The sequence below is a fragment of the Lontra canadensis genome, unplaced genomic scaffold (assembly GCF_010015895.1).
Source record: "Lontra canadensis isolate GAN:19392208 unplaced genomic scaffold, GSC_riverotter_1.0 scaffold5, whole genome shotgun sequence".
NCBI classification, from domain to species: Eukaryota; Metazoa; Chordata; class Mammalia; order Carnivora; family Mustelidae; genus Lontra; species Lontra canadensis.
Window position 1 is genome coordinate 9239635 of NW_022630999.1, and position 23688 is coordinate 9263322.

General features: G+C 36.2%; 1 protein-coding gene across 1 annotated transcript in view; it reads right to left on the reverse strand.

Annotated features, from left to right (window-relative positions):
- Positions 1-561: 561 nt before the first annotated feature.
- FGF10 (fibroblast growth factor 10) overlaps positions 562-23688 on the reverse strand; it is an 80678-nt gene continuing 57551 nt past the window's right edge. The window contains exons 2-3 of the mRNA XM_032851439.1: positions 5197-5300; positions 562-1763 (exon numbers count right to left, since the gene is read on the reverse strand). Coding sequence (XP_032707330.1) covers positions 1566-1763; positions 5197-5300 — 302 coding nt within the window. The 3' untranslated portion in view covers positions 562-1565. The remainder of the gene's footprint in view (positions 1764-5196; positions 5301-23688) is intronic.

Genomic DNA, 23688 nt, shown 5'->3' on the forward strand with positions numbered 1-23688 from the left:
TTCAAAACAAGAAATATGAAGATAAAACTGCAGCATCAATATAATCTTATAGTTATCACTTAAAGTATTTAAAACAAGTAGTATTTTTCTACACTTTTTTAAAAAAAATCACTACAGACACTGCAAATAAGGCTTATGTATTTATTTACTGGAATACAATGTGATGATGACTGGTATACTCCTATGTATTGTTTTCTATACCTGCTCTAACAAAATGAATTTTGATATGATTACATGATGGAGTCTTCCAAAGCTCTTTAAATTGACAAGAAATAAGTTTTATTTGGTTTTGTAAAGACTAGATCATACAGCTCGAACAGGTTTCAGTATATGGTTACACATATACCAGGATATAGTTGCTCAGTTTAAGCCCCTGGGAGAGTTACACTTCAAATTCCTTGATAATTCCTTTGGGGGAGATGCACTATGTGGGACTTATAAAGGGATCTTATATATGCAGATAGCCTCTTCATCACTAACCACCATGACACATGGCAAAAAATCGTTGGTAAATAATGAGGCTGGGCTACTAAAATTTATTTATAATAATTTTCCTTCTTGGAGCCCCATTGGTGTATTGAAAGAGAAGACTTTGGCCTTCTGGTCTATTTCTTATGAAAGGAAGCCTTAGGAGTGATAGATGTTTTTAAATGATGGCAGATATCTCTCATCAAGCTGTGCCACGACACTGTCATATTTATTGTTGATGGTTCTTATTGCAGAAGTGATATTAAGTTAACTCATAGCACATGGGGCTCTCACCCTGCTTCCCTATCTCCTCTCCTATTCTTGAAGTGTTTGCCAAGTTTTAAGAACACTTTGTCATGAACATGCATGTGGTGTGCTGAAGAAAAAGAAAAGGTAAATCAGAGGGCAGCTGCTGAGGATACTCTTTAAAACCCCAAAAGATATTTAACATCCTATTAAATAAATAACTTAGAACGAAATAGAAAGGGATGAAGGCAGAATGCACAAGCATACCATACTATTTGTTTTGTTAGAACAGTTTTACACTAACATGTTTACATTTTTAAAATCTTATCCAACTCTTCCATGATGCCATGCCCAAAGCGCCTTTGGTTGTGCATATGACGTGACCCAAGTGCTTTCCAGTAAATGCTTGCGTGTCTGACTGCTCATTGAATCGTTAGGCTTGCATGAGCAATGAAAGTCTTTGATATGAGTTCGTATTCCATAAATAACTTTCCCGAAGATCATTCAACAGATTGTTCCATGTCCTTTCAGTTCTATCTCAGAGGTTAAAAAACAACAGAAACAAAAACTTCACCAAAAACCCAGCCAACATACAATGTTGTTCGCTTAGGAGTAACTTCCATCCCATTTAATCTGCCTATTATCTCGGTTATAAGGCATGACACAGAACTAATTAAAAGAACATCCTATGTCAGCAGTGAGTACAAAACCTTCAAAGACTTCCTTTCTTTCAAGCGAGCAGACATCTGCAATGTGTCTCTGCCTTTTGAGCTACTGTCTTCGTGAAGAATACCAACTAGTCCTGGCAAAAGAACCTTTGGTTCTGCTGCATCCACAAACATTGCCTTCCTCTATGAATGTACCACCATTGGAAGAAAATGAGCTGAGGTGTTTTTCCTTCGTGTTTTCTGTCCTCTCCTAGGAGCTCCTTTTCCATTCAATGCCACGTACATTTGCCTCCCATTGTGCTGCCAGTTAAAGGACGCATATGTATTGTATCCATTTTCCTCTATCCTCTCCTTCAGCTTACAGTCATTGTTAAATTCTTTCTGCAAGAGAAAAATAAAATCTTTTATTTCTGTGATGATGATACTTACTTCCATTTGACATACACCATCCAGAGAACTCCAATTCAAGAGTTTTGTTTGCTGTTGCCATTTGTACACTGGTTATGTATTTAATGCACCATGTCAACAATAGAAGAGTAAAACTCACAACCACAGAACAGAATCTGTGTTTGAAGGCTCATGATTCATTTTAATTGATCATCATAACCACATGTTAGGGCCCTTTTAAGAAGCTGTTGTGTTTTGACTATGACATGCCTTAAGTGCCTAGAATGATTATTAAGAAGCAGACGTTTCTCTAACAGTATTTATGATGAGTCAATGACAAAGAATAGTCTTATAATCCCCCCCTTTTTTTTTTCCCTGAGTAATGACTAGGGTTCTCATGGGAAAAACAGAATTACAGAAAAAACTTGGGCTTATCAGGTTTGCAAACTTTACCTATAAATCCATAATAAATACACCCATATAGACAAGAAAACAGACCTTACAGCAAAATCATAATCATTCGAGATAACCAAGAGACCAGGGAGGGGTGGGGGTATGTCTTCCTATTTTACAAATACTAGATTTCTCTATTTTGTAGATAATATATAATTTTCCATAACTTGGAATTTTAATAGATTTACTCTTAGGTCTAGAAGTAATTGAAAACTAGGACATGGAATTCCTCACTTTGTGAATTACCATATCAAAGAAATTACAAACACGGTGACTATCACTACCTTCATTGTATAAACCTAAGACTTTGATCCTGGGAAATTCCACTCTATAGCCATAGTCCTTTGGCTTTGTTTCAAGTGGCCATGTGTTTTTAAGAGGATCTTTGGGACAAGAATTCATGTTGCCTTCATTCCATAAATCCAGTATCTCACTCTGAATTACTGATGAAGAGTAACCACCAATCTCAAAACTCTGCCTTTAGAAATGTCCTTCTTCTCTTAGATCCACACTAAAGCAGATAAGAAGCTAAGGAATAGGGGCTTTTGCTCTTCTGGTTCTACGTTTCCCGATCCAAACCAAAGGTATTGTAGGGATCTTTAAGTTGGCCTCTCCTGGGCAGTTCAAATAGTTTTTCTCACCTTGGGATTTAATTTTTTTTTTAACTAAATTCTCAATTCCTAAATATCTGTATTTTTAAGTGTCTGGGTTTCTATGAACTAGATCATCATTTTGAACATTATCAGAACCATCACAAACATAGTTTGTCTAAACCTATATGGCTTCGAAACAGAGATGATTTTTTATGTGAATAATTATATTCATTCTAATAAAAGGGATGCAGTTTAGAGACTGGGAGAATTGGGGTTATTTGAAATGATTTTATATTTGCAGCAGAGCTGTGTACAGAAAAGCAGCAGTAGATACTTATTTTTCTCTCCCCAAAATAAATTTATAGAGCAATTAAGATTTGTTTATTTGAAAGAGAAAGCAAGAGCATGTGTGCGGGAGACTCAAAAAGATTCCCACTGAGTGTAGAGCCTGATGCCAGGCTTGAACTCAGTACCCTGAGACTGTGACCTGACTTGAAGCCAGGAGTCATTTGCTCAGTTGACTGAACCACCCAGGTGCCCCTAGAATAATGTCTCAAAGTGAGGTACACCTCTAGCAGACTCCTAATCTCAGTTGTTTTTTAAATATTTACACCTTAGCTCAAATTTATCAGAATCTCTGGAGGAGGGACCTAGGGATCTACGTGTTTATAGCATTTAGGCGAATCATCAGCATGAAAGTCAAAAGAAAAGAAAAGGTCTTGGGGGTCTGTTCTGGATGGATCTGAGTGCTGAGGGTATATTGTGGGACAAGGCAGCCCCTGTCCAATTTAAGTTCACAATATATTGGGGGAAGACTGTCAACAATAAGCACATTCATGAGAGAATTTCTGATAAATCTCATTGCAGATAACTGCATGGGGGTGCTATGATAGAAAGCAATGGGTATCTACTTTAGATACAGAAATGGGATGAAACAACTCATACGTCTTAGAGTTCAGTAGGAAGCGTAGGCACAGTATGTGAAGTGTGTTGGGATAGAAGAAAAAGGTTATTAAGTATTTTTATGACACTGTTCATTTAAGAATGCTCCATTTCTCTCTGAGGTTACCTTTTTAAAGAGGTATACTTTATCAACTGAAAGTTATTTCAATCTTTTATTGCAATTAAAATTGTTTACCTTTTTTTTCTCTCAATCTAAATTCATGTATCTGGCTTTACTGTAAAGCTTAAGTTTTGACTTAGTGTTTTAGTATCTCTGCAAAGAGCATAAACCTGGTCCTTCCCCAGTGATTCTTATAATAGTTAGATTAAGGAGGGACTCAGTCATGTTCATTCAAGAAAATAAATAATAAATGCCTCAAAAGTGATTATGCTATGAACCCCTAAATGGTACCACTTTTTAAAATGGCCCATTACTCTTCTAGGCTTAGGAGCAGAACTGCACATAATGGAAAAATCTTAAATTCCTTTAACCACCTCCCTCACCCTGCCATGCAAAAGGCAGTTAACCTAGAGAAAGGGAGTGGCCCACAGTGTGTGTGCCTAACTCCCCAGTTATGAGTAGACCAAATGAAATATAAGACTATTCTATAATCAGACCAGTGGTCCTTAAGTTGCGTTATCAAATTGTTGCATCAGGAACACCTGGAACCTTGTTAGAATTGCAAATTCTTAGATCTTGGGACAGCTTTAATATATCAAAAAATCTAGAAGTGTGTTTTAATCTTCCCAATGATTGTGATTGAGTTTGGGAGCCACTGGCTCTGGGTAGGCAGTGCAATTGTTCTTATGCTAATCAACAAAATAAGGTTACTTACACATTTTGAAGTGATATTCCTTAATACTTGCTCAGAAACACAGAGGTGTATGTACCCTAATCATGGGCTGGATACCAGCTACATCAGGGAATTAATGACTACTGTCTAGGTGAATAAAATTATGGAGTTGATTGAAGGCATGCAAATAGTGAATTTCTTAATCTGTCTCCCCATCTCATCTTTTAGCAGAATACAAAATACCAAGCCCCTGTTTTATCTTCAGCTTTAAAACACACACAGTGTATGGTTTCCTACTCAACTTAAGATCTTTGTTTTCAAAGATTCTTCTCCAACTTGTCTGTAGCACCCGTGCCAATCTGACCAGATGCTTCCGTGAGAGCCTGACCCATTAACAGTTCAGAGTATTGACTGACGAATGCCAGCAACAGCCTGTGTGGTAGACTGATGGGTGAACAACAGAGGAAATTACAGAATTGCAAGAGCTGCTTTGCCAGCCCTCGAAACTCTGGTGACCAGCCTGCCGTGGCTCTATTCACTAGCAATAGAATGATAACAAAGCTCTTCAATGTCTGAGGGAAGCATTCCAAAACTGTGGTAATGATTTACTGCAGTGGACTTGGAAAACTAAGGCAGAATACTTACTGAGCCATAGAGTTTCCCCTTCTTGTTCATGGCTAAATAATAGTTGCTGTTAATGGCTTTGACGGCAACGACTCCAATTTCCACTGAAGTTATCTCTAGGATACCTAAAACATACAATTAAAAAAAAAAAAAAGATAAGGGGTCACATACATTTAGGTGAAAGAAAAAATCAGAACTATTGAGTTTTAATTTATGATAGTTCTAAAATTAGTAGATTTAAAAAACTGGGGGCACCTGGATGGCTCAGTCAGTTAAGCAAACGACTCTTGATTTCCACTCAGGTCATGATCTCAGGGTGGTGAGATCAAGCCCTGTTTCAGGCTCTGTACTCAGTAGGGAGTCTGCTTGAGATTCTCTTTCTCTTCTCCCTCTGCCCCTTTCCTCCCCCCATGCATTTTTTTCTCTCTCTCAAAAAAAAAAAAAACTTTAAAAAATTTTTTTAAAAATTAAAAATTGGAAAAAAACCCAAATCTCTTTTGGTGTGCCTAAAAACCCAACAACTATATTGAAACTGTAATGTCTTTAAAAGAATTCCCTTATATTTTACTCTGAACATATAAGGAAAAATATTGTTTTAATTAAAATGCTTCCTTTGCTAACTCTGCATTTTCAACCCCATAAATATTGAAACAACTCTATCTTAGCCTAGATTTCACAAAAACTTATCAGAGCACACATCTGTACTATGGTATTAAATCCATAGCATATGTCAATAATATGTCAGATTTGCCTCAATCTGTAAAAACAGTGGTAAACTATTTCTGCTTTGTAGGACACTTAGATAAACTAAATCTCTTGGCTACATTTAACTGATAAATTCAGTTTTGGAAAATGTGTTGACATTCTGTGATACAGAGAGACTAATCCCAACATCCACACTGTCTTTAAATTAACAAAATCACTACTTTGGGTTGGGAGAATATCCAATATCCATCAGCATTTACAAAGGCTTTTTTTTTTTTTCCCCTAGAAAGAATTGAAAACTGAGGGATTTGTAATTGATAGAAAAGAGAACCTTTTTCCCTAATACACATGTTTTGGTTGGTGCATCTAAAAGCAAGGTCTATAGGTAACTATAGGGAAAGGATTCAATATTTTACATTTAAGGTACAAACAAATACATCTGTTTATTTGCATTTTTTTTTAAAGATTTTATTTATTTATTTGACAGACAGAGATCACAAGTAGACAGAGAGGCAGGCAGAGAGAGAGAGGGAAGCAGGCTCCCTGATGAGCACAGACCCCTATGCGGGACTCGATCCCAGGACCCTGAGATCATGACCTGAGCCGAAGGCAGCGGCTTAACTCACTGAGCCACCCAGGCGCCCTGTTTATTTGCATTTTTAAAAATACTTTCTTGGGGCCACCTGGGTGGCTCAGTGGTTTAAAGCCTCTGACTTCAGCTCGGGTCATGGTCCCAAGGTCCTGGGATCAAGCCCCGCATCGGGCTCTCTGCTCAGCAGGGAGCCTGCTTCCCCCCCCACCCTCTCTGCCTGCCTCTCTGCCTATTTGTGATCTCTGCCTGTCAAATAAATAAATAAAATATTTTTTTAAAAAAGCTTTCTTGTAGTTTATTTAATTTTCACAACAGTCCTCTAAGAAGGCATTGCTCTTCTTAATTACAGATGAAAAACAGGACATGAGATTGTCTAATTCACACATAAGATGTTAAAGTGACAGAGGCCAGGGGTGCCTGGGTGGCTCAGTGGGTTAAAGCATCTGCCTTTGGCTCAGGTCATGATCCCAGGGTCATGGGATTGACCCCCATATTGGGCTCTCTGCTCAGCAATGAGCCTGCTCCCCGCCCCCCCCCACTCTCTCTGCCTGCCTCTCTGCCTACTTGTGATCTTTGTCTGTCAAATAAATAAATAAAATCTTTTAAAAAAATAAAAAATAAAGTGACAGGCCAATAATGATGGATCCAACACCTGAGCTTTTGGCTTTCAGACTGTTTTGCCCTCCATGTCTGTTTGCCTCTCTATCACATCTCCCCACTCCTTCCCACTCTCCCAAGGGAATCCTGTTGGAAAACCATCTGACAAAATGATGCATCGAGATAACAGTCTTTAATAGGCATGCCACAGAGGAAAATGTCTAAATATCAGAGAAGGGAATCTAACGTACTTTATGTCACAGAGAGAAGACACAGAGCAAGGCAAGAGGTTGAAATCTTGGGCGAAATATTTAGGCCGGTATTTATTTTGCCTAAGAAAAAAGCATTGTCAGGAAATTGCTAGCTGTTCCCTATGTATGCTTTTGTGACCAAAAACTGTTAGGATGAAAAGTTTGAAGGATGGTTTTAGCAAAGATTAAAGTAGGATTTTTGAAGGTGACGAAAGGAAGAACGTGTTACAAATGTTCCTCAGTCCTTGACCAATCATTTTTGAGAGTGCACCGCACAGGATTTATCATATTTAGTTTGGAAACCCCTAGGTTTTTCTGCTTTGCCCAGATTGGGAATTCAGTATTCAAAGAATTCATCCATCAATTAACCAACTCTGCAACCAGTTAAGACTAGTGTGGAAAAAGTTCACTATGCTTCAAAATAGAAAGTGGGAAGACCTAGATGATTTAAGGTTTTTTCAAATTCTGAAAAGAAATTTTTGGGTATGTTAGTAAAGTATAATCTGATAATTTTGTGGTAATGAACAAGGACTGTCTCTATGATAAACATCTGTTAATGTGAAAGTAACTTTCTGAGGGGCTCAAGTGTAGAGGACTTGTCAATTTTTTTAAATAAAGAATCTCTCCAGTGTTCTCTGTTCTTTGGTAAGGATGATCAAGTTTGTTCATGAAAGTATTTTTGAAAAAGAGAACCAGAATTTTACTTGATGGTTGTTGGGCTAATGACTTAGCATTCTATATTTGTATATTTTGATGCAAAATTAAATGCCAATTGAAGGAAGACCTCCTAGGGGAAAATAAGTGAAAGATATACAGATTTCTCTATATTTCTTACCATTTTTGTGAATCTATAATTATCTAAAAAGTTATAAATTATTGTTTTATTACTTGAAGAAACTTATACCTGAAAATTATATTATTAATAGAAGGGAACAAAAATTGTATTTCTCATTCATATAAGTCAGATATTTTCTAAATTTGAAGACATATTCTTGTAGTGAAATTCTATTACTTACATAAAGTTTTAACCACATCAGTTTTGATGTCTCTTGAAAGATGAATATACCAGGTGGTAATCTAAATCTGTTTGAGAGCTTTTGGACAGTTAAAAAACATAGGAAGACCTATGTGGAGAATGGCACTCTTTTAGGAAATGGGAAATAAAGCCAAGCAAGTTATGGCTTTCCTTGAGCAAAATCTATGCCATATTGGGAGTAAAAGACAAATATGCAGAGAATTATGATAGAACATATTAAGTGATAGTAAGAGCTAAGATAGAAGACATAAGGGGCAAAAATAAATGTAGTTCATCATATTGGCTGGGGCTCCAAGGCAGACTTACTATTTGGGGATGAGACTTGAATTGGGTTTTGAAGGTTGAATAAGAAGCATCCAGGTGAGAAAGGTGGGAAGACATTAAGGTGGGAGGACAATAAGGTGCAACAGTGTGGTATTTTCAGAAAAACCACGTTTGACTTACCAACTAGAGAACAGGGAAAAAGGCAGGAAGTCACAAGAAGTGAGGTTAGGGAGTTATGTAAGACTCAAGGTAGCAACCATCTTGTACAGATGCTAAGAATTTTGGCATATAGGAAGTGTTTTATCTAAAAATATATAACTTTAAAAAACATACTAGAAAGATCCAATATTTGGCAAATTTATTTAAGTAAATAATAGCAAGCTATAAAGTTTATTTTCAATTATATTTGAAATCCTAAATAATAAAGTTTGATTATCAACATTACAAGTGATGTGGCATAAATCAGCTCCTGTTAATGGCACATTCTACGTTAAGAATGCATCATCACCATAGTAATGGGGAGGATTTTGCAAACTGATGAAATGCAAATGGAAATAACCTAGAAGTCACAATTTTCACATAAATCATTTTTTCTTTTAGCTTGCCAAGGCATGAGTTCTGTTTTAATGAATCATTGAGTAGTTAATCTGAGGAGGGCCATTCACAAGTTTCTTTCCCAGTTTATGCTTCTCATCATTCTCCAGAAGAGAATTATCTGACCCATTTTCTCCCTGGCAATCCGAGACTACTTCTCTCTTTGGGCTATTAGAATAAACAGATTATTGGCCAATGTGATTAACTTTCTCCTGAAACATTTTTTTCATGGAGAAAGTAAAAGGCAAGAAAAACTTTAATAAAATGGTTATAGACAGGAGAAAGCTAGATGTAAAAAACAAATGCAAAATCCCATCATCCTCTCCTAAATGAATAAAATATGAATATTTAAAGAAATCCTAGAGATTCTTTGAGTAAATTAAATAATGTATTAAGCACCAACATGTAGGATTTGTGTTAACTCTTACTGTGGAGGATACAGACAAACAAGACGCAGTCCTTACCTTCAAGAAGTTTTAAAACTGGGTCGAATAAGGACATGTATAATTAAAGTAATCACAATACAAAGAAAATATTCTGAGAGGTACATGAAAGATAAAATACATTGTCTTGGTTTTAAATAGTAAAGTTGTCCTGAAGAAGATGGTTGATGTTCGAGGTGAACCTTTCAGGGGTAGGATTTTAGTAGGTGAGAATTTGAAAAGTTGGGAGGAATAGTCTATACAGAGAAAAATGAAGGAGTAAAGAAAGATAGGTATGGAGGAGGGAAAAGAATTCAGTGTTTATTTGAGCTATGGTTGGCTCTCCATACCAATCGTTTTTCATGGGGACCACTTAGTAAAAGTGTAGATTGTACTTCATTGAGTAGTGGTAGTGCTGTCCTGGGTGAGGAATGTATTTTTCAGAACCTGTTGTGAAACTTGGAAGCAGCTCAAGAAATGTCAGAGCCTCATGAATTCAGAATCAGTCCTATTATTTTGTTCTAAATATTTTACTCAGAATTATCATGCTATGTAGTTTGATAGTTTTAGTTAATGTGATGAAATATAATTAGTATAATGTAATACACAAATCCTAACTTCTCTGAACTAAATCTCTTTCTCATGAATTGTTGTCAAGTGTCCCACATAGATTATATTATATCCTGATTATCCTGATCCTATATTATAAAAACGCCTATGGAACTCCCCAGAGGTGTTATCACATTTACGCTCTACACCTCAGAGATTTTATAGCCATACTCTGGAATGTGGAGCTTAATGGCTTCAAATGTGGTTTTGAGAATCATCATAGATCATACCTTTGTAAGTGTGTATCTCTCTCAAAGATCCATAGCAATTGCAGTGGTCATCTTCTTCTGTTTATTAGAGCAGGGTATATATACATAGTTCATAATATGTGCTCAATATATTTTTGTTGAATGAATTATTTTATTGAATGGATCAATGAGTGATTATTCCAGCAACTGGCTGAGTAAAAGAACATTCAGTATTCATTAAATACAGAATTTTTCTTCTTTTTAAAATAATTTTTTTAAAGATTTTTATTTTATTTATTTGAGAGAGAGAGAAAGAGTCAGCACAATCAGGCAGAGGGGCAGAGGGACAGGGAGAAGCTGAGCAGGGAGCCTGATGTGGGGCTCGATGCTAGGACGCCAGGATCACAACTTGAGCTGAAGGCAGAAGCTTAACCAACTGAGCCAACCAAGCACCTCCAGATTTTTTTTTCTTTTGATAATGTTGTCAAATTTGTAAAACTTTGAGATAATAAGTCTACATCCAAATAAAATGAAAATGAAAGTAAAAGGAAATGCCCAAATGAGCATACTTTAAAGGAAAAGTCATTGCATTACAAAAAATAAATATTTGTTGTTTATAAGCAGTTATTAAAAATCTGAAACTACTTTAAATTTTCTAAATAATATATGTATGTCTCTTCAACTATTATTAAAATTGTGAGAAAGAGTTTTAAAACATGGGTCAGAAAGTCTATCTAGAGTGTGAGGTCTTAAGACAACATTCTTGGTTAAGGAAAGCACTATTTGGGTAAGTTGAATTTAAAGACAGTAATAGCACAAAAATCAAGGATGATACAGAGTAACTATCATATGTTATATACTTTAATATTCATACCTGAGTCTCACAAAATATATCCGGTAAGCCTTATGTTCTACACATGTTGAAATTGGGCCTTGGAGAAATTAATAAATTGATGAACATATATTCACCTAGGGTATGGTAGATTTGGTATTTGGATCTAAGGCCCATTCTCTTTCCACTAAATCAGGCTTTGTTGAATAAAGCTGAGGATAGCAAAATAAAAAAGGCAATGATAAGGAACATTTTATCTATTTTGAATACTTCTCCATATTTTAGCAAACATTTGATTTGTAGATTTCAAAATTATTTTAGAGAAGCATACTGATTAGTTAACACAAAGCGATTAATTTCCATATAGATTAATTTTTTAGGTGGCTAAAATTTTACAGCTCCTTAGACATTATTTATTTAAATAATAATTTGATACCTTCATCTCCAAGTTCATTCACTTCTTTGTCCATTTATGGAGATTACTGATAATGTAATGCTTTTCTTGATGACTAATGGACTTCAACATTATCTCTAATGACTTTCTCTGGTATGAAAGGAGAATGCTCTAAAGAGCTTCTGAGTACCTCCATTAAAATAAACCGATGATTTAATATGAAATCTGGTTAGAATTGAGTCAAAATTATGGGCAAAACTTGGTGGTGTTTTTTTCTGAGTACAGAATATGAGGTTTTGTGTAGAAATCCTAGGATCTCTTTTTGATAGATTCTCCATTACATTCCAGAGAGTGACATTCTACACAAATATGGTGCAGAATTCTGGGGAAACAAAAATATTTAGGTTTATGTCTAGAACAAGCTACATTAGTTTTATCTTTTATATCTATGATAAAACATGTAATAATTTTCTTATGTTGTAAAAATTATGATAATTTGCAAATGATCTAATGGGGTATACGTTTGCTTCATAAATACTGATGTGGAAAAAACTACACAGCAATTATTATTTCAGTTGGTAGTTCACTGATAACCCTTGAATTGGTTGAAAACCTGATTCCACTCATGGTTTTTGACAGTGAAATGCTACTTTACATCTAGAAAGTCCAATAGATTCTAGGTTTATAAGGACATGTCCAGAAAAAATACATAGTAGTTTTCTAAATAATTTTTATCATGATAATTAAGAATATTTCAAATAATATTTTTTCTTTAATGTGAAACAGAGTTAAATTAATTGAGGCCTCAACACATTATGTGAACTGCTGAACTCTCACACATCACAAAGGATCTTCCTGAATACTATGCTAAGAGTCTTGACCAAATTTAAGCTTGTCTTCCACCTGCACTAGGCTGTGTCCCTAAAGGTGACCAAAGGTCCCATGCTGAGTCTTAAGAAAATGCAATGCTGTCCATTTACAAATCATACATTGTCCCAACCCACCTTCCCAAACCATTTTCAGTAATTCCCTACCTACTCCTTTCTGTAAATTTCACTTCCACAGTCTCTCATCTCTCCCTCTCTCCCTCTCTCTTTTTTAATCACCTTCTCCACTTTCCTGTAATCCCTCTCTGTTCTCCCTTAAAAACCTCTATCACCTTTGTCTTAGTTGGAGTTGATTTCAATTAATATTGTAGTTTCTCTCCCTTCCTACAGTAGTTTGTCTTATCACCTTTAACCAGCATCTGGTGCTATTTGTTTGCTGGATAGTTGCATGAGCTCAAATAATTTCACAGAGATTATGGAATAGAAAACTTTCACCAAATTGATAGTTAGCATGTGCCCAGCAAAATAGTCCATGAGTGGTGAATGCAAAAAGGAAGAGGAGAATGGATTTTTGAAGACTGACTGGGAAAGAAGAGCACATAGCTCAGGGGTAACAAATATATTAGTATCTCTTAGTTTAAGCAGACCTGTTTGGGATTACGTATTTGCTTGACTTTCAACAATTTCAAAAAGTGCACCTAGACTCTAAGTTAACTGTCTTGAAAGAATGTCAAAATATATCTTATTGCTCTATATTGAGAGGACAGGAACATTTGTTATACGAGTTTTATTTTTTGTATTATCTACTTATTTTCCCATTTCTCTCCACACTGCCCTCCACTGTCTGTCTCTCACTCATAGTTGTGCATGCACCTGTGCGCACACACACACACACACACACACACACACACAGGGTAGCTAATAACTTCACAGACACATATGCACACACCAATTTTTAAAGGGAACATCAAAGTCATATTTTATGTGACAAAATTAATGGAGAGGTTTAGGTGTAAACAGGAAGGAAATATCTCTAAAAGAGCAAAAGAACTTAACATGTCAGCTTTGTTACTTAACCAACTGTATGACCTTAAATAGGTCATTTATAATTCCTGAATCTTGGTTTCCTTATATGCAAATTGGGGCTAATTGCCTACAGCTCACAGGATTGCATAGAATCTGGAGGAGTGGGTATTCAATAGGTATTTACTGTCTGCTGAATCAGGATGGTAGGGTGTCAGCCAGTTTTTCATACCAGTGGTTCTCAAACTTGAGCCTGCATTACAATCATCTGGAAAGTTTGTTTAAATACAGATTGTTGAGATTTTTGATTTAGTAGATCTGGGGTGGGGCTAAAGAATTTGAATTTCTACCATTTCTCAGGAAATGCTGATTCTGCTGGTCCAAGGACCACACAGTGTTCTATACACTATGATTCAGAGACAGAGAAAGCCTTTGATAGGAAAAAGCATTGACAGAAACATGTGCAGAGAAGCAGATCCACAAACAGGAATAGACACAAAAAATGACAGCAGCTTAACATCAATGAAAAAATTTTAAAGAATGTGGTAAGGAAGTGCTAGGTTTTTCTTTTGTGTATTTTTGATAGGTGTGGGACTCAGCATCTGCCTAACTAGAATTATGTGGATTTGGAATTTGTGTACAAGTACACTTCATTTTTGTCTAGAGACCGTTTCTTTTTTTTTTAAAGATTTGCAATAAGATTACCATAATCTTTGTTTTCTTTCCCTCACTAAGGGTATGCAAATGTTGGTTGAAACTTAAGTGCCTTCATTTACTCCCTTAAGTATTTTACATGCGTTTTCAGAGGGCTAATGGTGTCAACACTCTAAAAAATTGAGGGACCATGTGGCCCCTTTGAAGTTACACTGATGGCCATGAAATTGCTACAAATCAGTAGGGATTCACTTGATCCCATATTTTCCACCCAGAGTTCAATGCATATACTTGTTCTAGAATGATCTCACCACTTTTAAAAAGAGGACACTGCCGTGGGCTAATCATTAATCTTGGCCCACCTTGAACTGTTTTAGACTTCAGATGCCCTTTCAGCATAATGCAACAGAGACATTTAGTTTCTCCATCATCCATAATTCTTTTGGATACCCTTGACGTTCATTTAAAATTGCAGACAGAAACAGGACCTATGTTAGCGGAAAATTCTTACCATCTCTATATAAGAAGATAGGTATTTTTCTCAATTTGCTAAAGATCAGTGACCTTTTACATTTTCAGCTGGTGCTTCAAAGATAAATGCAGTCATTAGCTTGGTCTTACTGAGGAATACAGTGGTAGATTCTAAAACATTCCTCAATTTAAGGCTATATTTAATTGACCATTATTGTAATTTAACCATTGTCAGTGACCTACCATGAAAAGTATCAGAAACTACTTCTGATAGTCCCAGTTGTAAATAGTCCCAGTTGTAAATTAATTGTCAAAGTGTGTTAAAGATTAATATCATACTACATTTTAATTGCAAATGAGATGTGATGCTAGAGTCTTCCATGTTGATCAGTTAGTCAACAAATGTTTGCAGATGGTCATTTAATGTGTCTCTCTACTAAATAGATTTCGTAAATGTGACAATTTCTATTTTTTTCCCTCTCCAGAGATTGTCTTTTGTCCACTTCATTGAATTATTTCAAGAAATAGTTATCAACTTTTTAAAAAAATATTTTATTTATTTATTTGACAGAGAGAGATCACAAATAGGCAGAGAGGCAGGCAGAGAGAGAGGAGGAAGCAGGTTCCCTGCTGAGCAGAGAGCCTGATGTGGGGGCTCCAATCCCTGGACCCTGGGATCACGACCTGAGCTGAAGGCAGAGGCTTAACCCACTAAGCCACCCAGGCGCCCCAGTTATCAACATTTTAATAGTGCCATGTTTTCAAACGTTACCTTCTGTGTTTTTAGGATATATTCACAGTGAGACATAGATTAGATGAGATCGGGTGTGTTCAAGGTTGCATGCCCAAAGACAAGACATAGTTTAAATGTTTGTAAGGATGAGAATTTATTTGGAATCTTTGAGAATTGTCCACAGTAAGTGTTGATATAAATTTAACTAACTTGCAAAGTGAGAAAAGATTGTATGGCTAACTTTGCATGAAGTAAAGACTTAGAAAAGCTTGTGTGCCCCTAGAAATGGGAATCATACCTGTTATTCTCAACCACCAGCAACTGGAAAACAAACAAGCTGCTTACAACAACAAAATGCTTACATGTTTGAGTCATTTGTTGTGACCCAGGATAACTGACTTTGGATCCCATTTTACAATGGGACAGATGGTAGGAAATAGCATAAAACAAAAGAGTTTAGAAAAGGAGGTTGAAGATAACATCAGAAAAGCCCAGTACAATTCATTTGAATGGTAAGAAGGCAGTGGGTAAGGCTGAGAGTAGATACTGAAACTACTTCTTCCCAAAAACTCAACTTATTTCTGGACCAGAAAATATATTTTATATAAAGGCATAAAGCTATTTAGAGTTTTGCCTTTCCCTCCTTCCCCCATTTTTTTAAGTAAAATCAGTTCTTCAGGAATAAATTTAGAAAATTAGAAATCCTCGTTTCTTATCCAGGGCATCCTAGCCACGCCCAACTTTGGCCCTATCTTATTATGCCTCCTGCGTTTCACATTTGGGGAAACAAACCTGACGGAATCCTCATGTGGCCTTGAGTTATGTGTCTCTTCACTTGAGCCATGGAGAGAAGGAAAGTCTGCATTACGTATAGGAAGGCTATTAAATACTAACTGTGCAAAAGTAAGGGACAGTTACTGCAATGTTTTTGCTGTTGGAAAAAAAAAATCTATGGAGAATACAAAATAGCACTAGAAATGTGTTAGTTCTAGTAAAAGTCCACTGAGTTTCTAAATTAGATCTACCATGATAAGGAGGTGTGGTCAGGAAAGTCAGTTGTAATACTTCCTCACCCCCCAACCCCCCAAAAAATCCCCCAAGTTATTATAGATTATTTTGAGAAGTGTTCTATATTCAATCTAAATTTCTGATCAGTCTAATTTAAATCACAGATTTTAAAGCCTCAAAAATCAACTAAAATTACTAAATAAGAAAATCTGGTCTCATATTTTTTAATGATTAAAGTTTAGATCATATAAGGGTTAAGAAAAATTTAGGTTTGGGGGCACCTGGGTGGCTTAATGGGTTAAAGCCTCTGCCTTTGACTCAGGTCATGATTCCAGGGTCCTGGGATCGAGCCCCACATCGGGTTCTCTGCTCCGCGGGGAGCCTGCTTCCCCCCTCACTCTGCCTGCCTCTCTGCCTACTTGTGATCTCTGCCTGTCAAATAAATAAACAAAATCTTAAAAAAAGAAGAGAGAGAAAAGGAAAAATTTAGGTTTTAGTAAACTGTAGAGTCCGAGAAGAGCTTGGCAAAATCTAACAGTTGTCTGGTTCATCTCTGGTTCTCTTCTGTAGTAGATGACACTAGGATATCCAGGGCCATTGAGGAGCTTACCTCTAGAAGATTACTTAGGACTGAAATAGTCCATGTTCTTTCTACTACACCATGAGGTTCCTACAAACATTTACAAATTGTTGGCAGCCAGGCAAAAATTTTATATCTACTTAATGTTTTATAGACTAATTTATCTTGTTCATTACCCAGAAATAATTCATTCTAGTTGGGCTTGACCACTGCGTTTTATTTATAAAGGAAGAAAAACTTAAAAGCCAACAGAAAGGGTTGAAGAAATTACTTCATGGCATATTTCACTAAATGAGCACCATATCAGTACAGATTTAGCCTAAAGACATTCCTATAAAATGTCTACCACATTTACTAAAGTTTTTATGAATTTCCTTAATATAATTACATATGATATAGACTATATTTTCTCAATTTAATGAAAAGAATAAAGTGGGTCAGTAGAACACATCTTGGTGTTGGGTTTCTGGCAAGAAAAAGTCTTCCTTGATGCATTGAAGAGTTCACAAATTCGCTAAGCATGAACATCCCTAAGTAGTTTAAAATACTTAATGTAGAACAAGTTTTAGGATTCAAACTCAGGCTCACTTTGAACACATATATTGTAAATTTTCTAAGCTTTCAATGTGGTATGAAATAATTTATAATTATCATCTTAACTCTTTCAAAGATTTTTTCCATCGATACTTAAATAGTGGGTAATTATATTGCTAAGAAATATAAATACTACTATTAGTATATATATTTTTATCTAACTGTGTGGAAAGACAATTTGCCTGTTTTTTATATACTGGCCAAACCAAAAATTTACCATATATGAAACTATATATTTCTGTGACTTGTGATATTGGCAGTGAGGAATTCTGGCTTCTGTTGAAAAGGGGGCTTAATCAAGATGGGAAGCTCATGGCCTTCTGGACTGAAGATTTCCCCTTTTTGGCCATACACCAAGGTTAAAGTGATTCTGTATCCCCAGAGTCCATAGAACTGCCCTGCTGTTGCCACAACACACAGCTGGCAAAGAATACAGATCTCTTGGGCTGGAAATACAAGACAGCATCACACATTCATTTCGGATCATGAAGTAAAGGACATCACCAGTATTTTGCAAAGCATATTGGAAGGAATGCTTTCATAGAAATTAATGTAAAGTGTTTTCTTGGTACTTGAAATTGGTATTTGGAAAAAGCATAAAAACAAAGATTAAAACTCCATGTAAGAGTCTGACATTCTAGCATAGACAACATCGGAAAAGCAACATGGGAGAAGAGGAGATGTTCTAAGAACAGATACTGTTACCTTAACTACATGTGGGATCGCAGGGGATGGGGCGATATTATTCCTTCTCTAGTGAGATGCAACTAAGGATTGATATTAGAACCCAGTGCATATCCTTTATTGTTCTTTGTCATTATACATGAGAAATGGAATGCTATGTATGATTTTTAAACCTTTACTGAATATTTTTGTTGTTTTCATTATATGTTGAGTTAATAGCTATCTACAAAGAAAATATTAGACAAGAAGAATTGTTTTTGGCACATTATATCTTTTTCCCCATGGTGAATGATGACCAAGAGTTATCTCAATAGCACATCTTATTTAAAAACCAATGCTTAGTTTGGTTTAAAATAATATGCTCTTGGGGCATCTGGATGGTGCAGTGGATTGAGCAACCAACTCTTGGTTTCCACCTGGGTTGGGATCTCAGGGTCAGGAGATTGAGTCCTGCATCGAGCTCCACAGTCAGCACAGAGTCTGCTTGCAACTCTCTCTCCCTCTCTCTCTGCCCTCCCACTCATGCTCTCTCTCTCCCTATCCCTCAAATAAATAAATAAATCTTTTAAGAAAAATAAAATAGTATGCTCTTGAGAAAGTGCACATATCTTTTAAGAGAAAACATGAGCTATGTGATCCAAGTTTGAAAATAAAAACTGGTGGCTTATAAAGGAAGATTATATGTAGGTGGTGGTCCCCGATAATCAACAGGAACACTTTGGAGAACTTAAAAATGTTGAGAGGCAACTAAGTAGAGAAATATATATGCATATTTTAGACAGGTGTTATTTTATACTTTTCTTTGTGTAGGTCTTAGTAAACTTTTCTCATCAAAGCATGCTGAAAGTTTAATATTTAAGACTAGAAGATAGGTTACAACTACTATGTACTTGAGTTCTTAAATATATATTATTTCTAGGATCCAGATTATAGAAAAAAAAAACAAAAACAGAAAACCAAAACCTAAAAGTTAACAGAGGAGAAACACTGAGAGAAATAAAATGATTGAACTGACTTGATTCAAACTATGCCAACTGTAAATGTTTCACTTTGCTCTTTCAAGTAAAGAAATTGTTAAAACCTTTAAAAATTTGGGGGAAAATAGTATTCAAAGAAAAGTGATCTTAAAGTTCTTTGTAGCATACCTCAGTTATGCCAGAAAAAGATGCCACAATATTATGTTTTGAAGAAATGTTTCCGTTTATGTTAATTTATCAAAATCTGAAAACATTTCCCCAGAAGACTCAATTAATATTATTCAATTCAAAAATCAATTTTAAGAAAGAATTTGAATTAACTTGCTCAGTTCAGACCAGTTTATACAGTATTGTCAAATAATTATTAAATTCAACTGAAATAAGATAATTTTTAATAATTTATGGTGATTAAAATTTTGGTGCATAGATATGGCATAGGGGAAAATGGAAGCTAGAAATTTGAAAATAATTTGTCAGATTGCCATGAAAATGGCAAAATACAATTCTAGGTAAAGTGGTTGGCTTTTTAGCAAGTGAAGTTAGTAAATTAACTGAAACATCTATGAAGAACAAGTAACATTAAGTAGTTTCACACTATTCAATTCCTATTGTAAATGTTTCCTCCTCTCCTACTAATTCTAGATGACCAAAAGAAAACTCTGACTGTAATATAATTTAATTTACTACAGACTGAAATATTTCAGTGTAGATTATTCTTGGGTAAGATTCAAAGTAAACCCTGTTTGTTTTCATATAAGAAGCTTTACAAATGATGTCCAAAGAGATTTCAAATCTAGTGTCATAATTTGATTTTAGAAGGAGATATATTTAAAATCTCCACATTTTACCAAAACAGACCCAGAAATTCAGAACCCATAATACAGTCTACATTTCTTGGTCAGTGTTATTAAATAGATAGATGAATAGAAATATGCACATCTGTCTTATACAAACAGACCAGTTAAAATACAATTGTAAACACTAAGAAAATTAATCAAATAAATAAAAATAGACATGCCCTGAAAAAGCTCACAAAACTTGACTAAACTATGGTAGCATGGAAATGGGGCTCAGGAATGGAACTCTATTAAGCAATTTTTATTAATGGATAGGTTACTGCTACTCTGTAGCTGAACTTAATTCTTGATGCATTGATAAAAGAACTGGACTAATTTTCTTATCAAGGAGAAATGTTCAGTATGCAGATTTCAGATTCTTTCAAAACTCTGATCTGGGATCATTTGGCAGAAGTGAGAAGTATGGTGAAGAATGAGGAGAGTGAAGTTGGCCAGAGGTAAGAAGAGTCTCCATTTGCCCTGAGTTTATTTATTGAAAACATGACTCTTCTGTTTCTCCCTGTGGGCCACATCTGTACTATCAGCATCTTGCCCAGCAGATGCCCAGTAGATAATCATGGAACAAATTAATTTATCTCCATAAATTCATGTGTAAAGTACCTGTTGCAACTTTGGCAAACTTATTTTCCTCTGGAAAGAGGAAAGGAGGGAAAACTATTGGCAGGGATTCCATATTTTGAGGGTGCCAGTGCAACTCTGAGTACTCAGGTAAAATCCAAAGCCAGTTCATGTTCACCTTCCAGGGCAGACAGGAATGCAGAGTGTCCCCCCTTGACTGCCCCAGTTTGTCTTCCCATTCTCAGCATGGTCTCTAACGGACCCAGAGACTGGTCCCTCACATTCATCTTGTGTATATATGTATTCAACTCAAAAGTAGAGTTGTTACCTCAAGAGACTGATTACCAAATATTACCCTATGAAAATATTTTAAAAATATTACATGTTGGGGCGCCCGGGTGGCTCAGTCATTAAGCATCTTCTTTCGGCTCAAGTCATGATCCCAGGGTCCTGGGATGGAGCCCTGCATTGGAATCCCTGCTCAGCAGGAGCCTGCTTCTTCCTCTCCCACTCCCCCTGCTTGTGTTCCCGCTCTCTCTGTGTCTCTCTTTGTCAAATAAATAAATAAAATTTTAAAACAATTTCATGTTTACTGTGTAAAACCACCTACCAAGCATAAAAAGAACCCCTGTGGCTTTCATGGTATCAGAAGAGAAAGAAAAAAATGAAGTCGCAACCCTAAGTGCAGAATTATTCTGCCCAGTCGTTTCCTACTATATTCCACTTGCTTCAACCACAACAAAAGGACCACTTTATTCTCTCTCCTTACATAAGTGTGCAGTCCTAAGAACGTGTTTGAAAAGCTTTAAAAAAAAGTCCCCTAACCATAAAGCCTAGTATCTCAGTCCACATCCTGGATGTCCTTTGCTTCAGAAACTTGGTCAAGGATGTTAAGGCAATGAAGCCTGCTGCAAATGTCCAAATATAAACAGGTCCTTGTTGACTCTAAAACCCTGAGGGATGGTTTCACCTTGAGTGCTTAACAGCTTTCTGACATGGTGGGAGATCCTATCTTTATTCCTCTAGCCTACAAACAGCCTTCTCATCCCTCTTTGCTTTCTCAGTCAACACTTTAAGTTCAGAGAGGATGACAGTCTTTTCTTCATGTGGAGACTTAAAAGCTCCTAGAAGAGTCCCATCATTTCACGCCCTTCCTCTTTCATCATCATCAACTCCTCTTTTTATTGTTTCTCTAACCTGCCATTCAACAAAAACAGCTGCTAATAATTATGTTTGTGGTACAAGGCTCTTGTGATCTAATTGCACAGACTTGTGCCACATGTCTTGTCCAGTTACACAAACTTGATTTCCGAAAAGAGCGCTTCAGAGACATTTGCTTAGCTGTCTTCCCACTCCCAGACTTCAAGGGCTCTGCACATGATCCTGGTAAATGCCTGTGCCTCACCATTGTGTTCATGTTTTATCTTCTTTCACCTTCATTCAACTCTTCCAAAAATACTGGCATCCTTGTAGAGTGAGGAGTGTATGACTTATTGGAACCTGATAGTTTCCTTTCTTCAATTGCCCTTGCTAGCTGGCTATGCTGTAGGGTAATCACCTTGGAAGGTCAGAGGTATTTTTGACTTTTAAATTGAAGCGAAGTATTGACACACTAGGTCTTTAAATAGACAATTTTTTTTGACAAACTTATTAGAAGCAGAAAAAATATGTAGTTACTTTCTTTGGAAGATACATTCTCAGACAGATTCTGTACTTTTTCCCCTAATTCTGACCATAGACTGACAATCTCACCTACGTTAATAAATACTTTTAAGAAGTTTAAGGAGAGGGTGCCTGGGTGGCTCAGTGGGTTAAAGCCTCTGCCTTTGGCTCACGTCATGATCTCCGGGTCCTGGGATCAAGCCCCACATCAGGCTCTCTGCTCAGCAAGGAGCCTGCTTCCTCCTCTCTCTCTGCCTGCCTCTCTGCCCACTTGTGATCTCTGTCTGTCAAATAACTAAATAAAATCTTTAAAAAGAAAAGAAGTTTAAGGAGAAGAAACCCATATAAGGAAAATTATTTCAAGTAGATTCCTATCCAGAATAACTTGTTGCTATGTGAAGAATTGATATTACAGATGAAGATTTTGCTCTTACTTTTAGCAAATAAGTATATCTCAAGGAATTCTTTTGACTTCACTAAGTCTAGTTTTTATTATGTTTGTTGAAGCAGATCTCTTCCTAGTTGGTTGGTGTATTTTGATGATGGGCTTTTAACCAGACATCACTGTCTTCTTCATCAACATCTCCATCCTCAACCAGCAGCCATATTCACATGATAAGTGAAAAATATCACAGAATGAGCATACACTCAATATCAGAAACATTTGTTTTGACATCTATGGCTCAGGCCTTCTAAGTAGTCCTGGCAAAATCACCATCCAGTCTCCAACACAAAACAGCTGTTTTAGGTGGCAAAGTCTTGTCGAGCGAAAGAACCCAGCCCTTCAGAATGGATAACTGGCAAGGTCTTGTTCTAGTTCATCTTTCGTCTCTACTGAATCTGGACAAACAACTGTGAATTTGTGCCAAATTCCTCCTCCTGTAATAGGCAGCCTGGCTTCCCATGGAGACATAGAGTTTTTAGAGCCTTAGTATCCCCAGGGTATCTGCTAGTACAAAGCTGGCTTCGGATAAGCCACATTAATAGCAGTTTCCTCTTGTCATTCTTAAGCTGTCCTTTTATATTTATGAGCTCGTTCGCAGGAGTTAAATGTTTTGCATATATTTTTACTACTTCAATAGCTGACACTTACTCAAAAAACGGCAGGCTCTTTAATCCTTTAGTCAATAGCTTTCCAACATTTCCCAAAGTATTGGATTTTCAAAAGAAAGTTGACTAAAAAGACATTATCAACAAGGTGCAAGGAGACAGTGGTAGTTGATACTTCTCTTTCTCAACATATGGCTTATGTTACAACTGAGCAGGTCCTCAGCTTTTATCTCTGGGAGCTGTGAGGTTGACTGTTTATAAAGTCTCATTGTCTAATTAATCCTTACTTAAAATTCTCCTAAGTAGGTCTAACATGAATAGGAAGTTGGTTTCTGTTAGTTGTTCCACTTT